Source organism: Sinocyclocheilus anshuiensis, unplaced genomic scaffold, assembly GCF_001515605.1.
Source record: "Sinocyclocheilus anshuiensis isolate Anshui unplaced genomic scaffold, SAMN03320099.WGS_v1.1 scaffold1568, whole genome shotgun sequence".
Classification (NCBI taxonomy): Eukaryota; Metazoa; Chordata; class Actinopteri; order Cypriniformes; family Cyprinidae; genus Sinocyclocheilus; species Sinocyclocheilus anshuiensis.
In genome coordinates this window covers 403,941-408,093 of record NW_015554307.1, presented here as the reverse complement: position 1 = coordinate 408,093, position 4,153 = coordinate 403,941, and the positions used below count along the sequence as shown (strand labels likewise).

Here is a 4,153-nt window from a genome sequence, read left to right as displayed (position 1 = left end):
AAACGCGCTGTACGTCATATACCAATCACAACAGACTAGGCCATCTGACCAATCAGAGCAGAGCAGGCTCATGGAAAGGAGGGGTTTAGAGAGACTGAAACTTTGAACTGCTTCAAACGAATCGTTTGAGAATCGCTGGAAAATTAGGTTAAATTAAATGCATATTTTGAGAAAACAAAAGCGTTTTTTGACCTTGCATGCATGTAATCCTATTGTAGGAGACTCCCAAAACTATTTTAGGAACTTTAAAAATGGCATAATAGGGGCACTTTAATATACAGGCTTTATATCTCGTTTAGACCATCCCAACATCCCTTGCAGTATTCTTATCCTAATCCTTCCCTTTTAAAGGCTTTGGAGAGAATACAATTTGAAACTTCGAATATGGCTAAATTTAGAAATGACATATTAACAATTAAGTTGCCTACCTATTAAAACAGCTTTCATGTGAAGAGCACAATATAATGCCTTAAAATGCTGAATATGAAGGGAGTTCACTAGGTTTTGGAAGAGTGTGCATGTGTGTGTGTGTGTTTTGGCCACCATATAAAGTCCCATTTATTAGTAATAGATAGTGAATATGTGTCCAGAAGTGACTCACAGCGATTTCAGTAAGCAATATATCAATCATTGATGTTTCCATCAGTTATTTTGTTTCCTTGATCATTTTGGATTTTCTTCACTGCTTGTGCATAAGATACATTGTGAACTGATTTATACTTCATTGCTTCCATTGCTTGTTTTTGTGCTATACACCCAAGATATGCAGCACTATGAGAGCCTCCACAATTACAACATTTAGGTCCAACTATATCTCCACATTCTCCATAGTCATGTTCCCCTCCACATTTGCAACATCTTTTCTTTCCTTTACATACTTCTGCCACATGTCCTAACCGTTGACAATTGAAGCATCTCAATGCAGGCTTTATGTAAGGGCGCACAGGGTAGCTCATGAATCCGATTTTAACATTTACTGGTAGAATTTTCTCATTCATACCTATCACTACAGTTGTACTCATTTCTCTTTTCCCATTCCTATTTGATGTCAACCGTTTAACCTCTGTTACCTTTATGCCTGTAATCTGAAATCAGTATCAGTGTCAGAATCCAATTTGCTAGTTAAAAAAAAAAAAAGAAAGAAAAGAAAATCTGAATTCTGAATCAGCTATGATCGGCGCATCACTAATTAAAATACTAAGTAAAAGGCCTCAAATTTGAAGCACAATCTGGGATGTCTTTTTCTATCAATTCTTCAATAGGCAGATCTTGTCTTTCATAAAGGCCGAGGTCAGGGATCTTGGGCCTAAAAAGGTTGGTGACCACTCACAACAGACTAGGCCATCTGACCAATCAGAGCAGAGCAGGCTCATGGAAAGGAGGGGTTTAGAGAGACTGAAACTTTGAACTGCTTCAAACGAATCGTTTGAGAATCGCTGGAAAATTAGGTTAAATTAAATGCATATTTTGAGAAAACAAAAGCGTTTTTTGACCTTGCATGCATGTAATCCTATTGTAGGAGACTCCCAAAACAATATTAGGAACCGTAAAAATGGCATAATAGGGGCACTTTAAATCATGATTTGAAAATATAAGATCTGCAGAAAATTCCAATAGTTCATGCTAAAAACAGCAAGCAAGTCCTCCTTAAATGTAGAAGTGTTGCTTAACTACCAAACTGTACACTACCGTTCAAAAGGGTGGGGTTGGCAAGATTATTTTAAAAGTTTTGAAATTGTTTCACCAAGGCTGCATTTATTTGATCAAAAATACAGTAAAACAGTAATATTGTGAAATATTATTATATAGTATTAAATATTATTGTTGTATAACTGGGTTTTTATTGTTTAAAAATTTAATATATTCCTGTCATGGCAAAGCTGGATTTTCATCACCATTACTCCAGTCTTCAGTGTCACTTGATCCTTCAGAAATCATTCTAATATGCTGATTTGCTGCTCAAGAAAAGATTCTTAGTATTATCAATGTTGAAAACAGTTGTGCTGCTTAATATTTTTTGTAGAAACTTTGATGTGTTTATAAATAGAAAGTTAAAAAGAACAGCATTTATTTGAAATATAAACCTTTTGTAACATTATTAATGTCTTTACTGTCACTTTTGATCAATTTAATGCACCCTTGCTAAACCCCAATATTAGTGCCTATATTTATTTAGAAATAAATATTGGCATTAAATCCTGGAAAGTCTTTGTCACTTTTGTTTTAAGTCTGGGGGACAGTATTGCTGCCAATAATGCATACCGTCAGAAGGACAGTGAGTTGTCGATCCGGAGCAGTCCTGCTAGCGAAGATGTGTCTTTTGTGGGGAAGAGTTTTCCCATGATGCATGCCGAACCTTCTGGTTCTGCTTGCCAAAGTATCGACAGCCTCATCGAGAAGCTTCAGAACGGAGTGGAGGTATTGTGTTTGTCTGAATCTGACTCATTAGTTCTGTGACCTCAGTGTCTGCAGACATTCCGTCGTGGGTTTGGTTGCATGTAGTTCCGTACTGACAATAGAAACGTTCCCACAAGTGGATGGCATGCTTGTTTTTTTTGTTTTATTTCTAATGTTGTAGTGTCTCAGTTACAGGAGAAGGTCAAAGATGTACACATGTCAGAGATCATTGATGTGTATGAACAGAAGCTTTCAGCGCTAGCGGTGAGTGACCAAGTTAGGAAGGAACTTCCTGTTTGTATATGTAACATATGCTGACTTTGTATTTATATGTGCTTTTGTATATGTAGTGTAAAGAGAGCCGTCTGCAGGACCTTTTGGAGGCCAAAGCACTCGTGCTGTCACAGGCGGATCGACTGATTGCTCAATACCGCTGTCAGAGAGCTCAGGCGGAAGCTGAGGTTACACACCATTTTTTTTTCTTTTTTCTTTCTACAAAGCTTTTATGCATAAGTGTTTTTTTTTGAGTTGCTATATATATCTTATATCTTATGTATCTATCTTATTCTCACCAAAACTGCATTTTTGCTTAAAAAAAAATTCAGTAAAATGGTAATACTGTGAAACAATATTCCCATTTAAAGGAACTTTAATGTAATTTATTCCTGTGAATTTTCAGCATCATTACTCCAGTCTTCAGTGTCACATGATCCTTCAGAAATCGTTCTGCTGATTTGCTGGTCAAGAAACATTTCTTAGTATTATCAATGTTGAAAACCGTTTTTGGTGCTTGATATTTTCACTATGATAGACTTACATTTTAATGTGCATATGAGCACATTTTTTATTTGTAAAACTGTTTAATCTTGTTATTGCTGTTTTCAATCTTTCTCCTTTCTAGGCACGTAAATTGGCATCTCTACTCAAAGACACGGAGCGGAAGAAAGAGGATCTGCAGACGGAGTTGAATGATCATCTGTTGGAGGTCGAGAGACTGAAATCTGACAGCCAGCAGCTCCTGGAGCACAACGGCCGTCTGCAGGAAGTCGCTGACCAGCATCAGGAGCTGAAGGGCACCTACAACCAGCTGCTCACTAGGTCAGTGTTCCTCTCTCACACACACTCAGATACAACTTCCATGAATGGATCCGTCAAATGTTTTGTTAAAGATAAGCAAACTCAGCAAAGAAAAAGCTAACTTTCCTCACTATTTTTAAATTTTTTTTTTTTAGGTACGACAAAAGTGAATGGATGCTGAAGGAACTGCGGGCTGCCCATATCTCACTCACCCAGCAGGCCGAGGGGCTGAGAAAGACCAATGAGGGATTAAAACTCCAACAGGAGAGGTCAGTGTTTGAAACGGTGGATTGAATGTCAGGTGTTTTTGACTCATAAAGGTGGCATGAAGTATAACCCAACTCTAATAACTATTTGCTTATGCTTCATGCCACCCTTGACTGAGTCAATAATAATAATAATACTTTTATTACAATTATGAAATATTATTAATAATACAATATTACATTTGTCATTATTATTATTTACTGGAGTTAGGTTATGCTTCGTCACTCTCAAAAAAAAGTCAAAAAATGATAATATAATTATTATCATGGAGAATAACCCAACTCAATTTAAAAGAAATAATAATTATTGTTGTTGTTATTATTATAGTTATTATTTTATTTTTATAATAGTAATAATAATAATAATAATAATTATTATTATTATTTATTGAAGTTGAAGTGTGCTTCATCCA

The 4,153-nt window shown here is 36.0% G+C and overlaps 1 protein-coding gene across 3 annotated transcripts in view; it reads left to right on the top strand.

Annotated features, from left to right (window-relative positions):
- LOC107671359 (protein CIP2A homolog) overlaps positions 1–4,153 on the top strand; it is a 14,861-nt gene that overhangs the window by 7,908 nt on the left and 2,800 nt on the right. For 2 of the 3 annotated variants that reach the window (XM_016464263.1, XM_016464262.1), the window contains exons 14-18: positions 2,229–2,418; positions 2,587–2,661; positions 2,748–2,858; positions 3,299–3,495; positions 3,630–3,743. In XM_016464263.1, coding sequence (XP_016319749.1) covers positions 2,229–2,418; positions 2,587–2,661; positions 2,748–2,858; positions 3,299–3,495; positions 3,630–3,743 — 687 coding nt within the window. The remainder of the gene's footprint in view (positions 1–2,228; positions 2,419–2,586; positions 2,662–2,747; positions 2,859–3,298; positions 3,496–3,629; positions 3,744–4,153) is intronic. The other variant, XM_016464264.1, reaches the window with a different exon arrangement.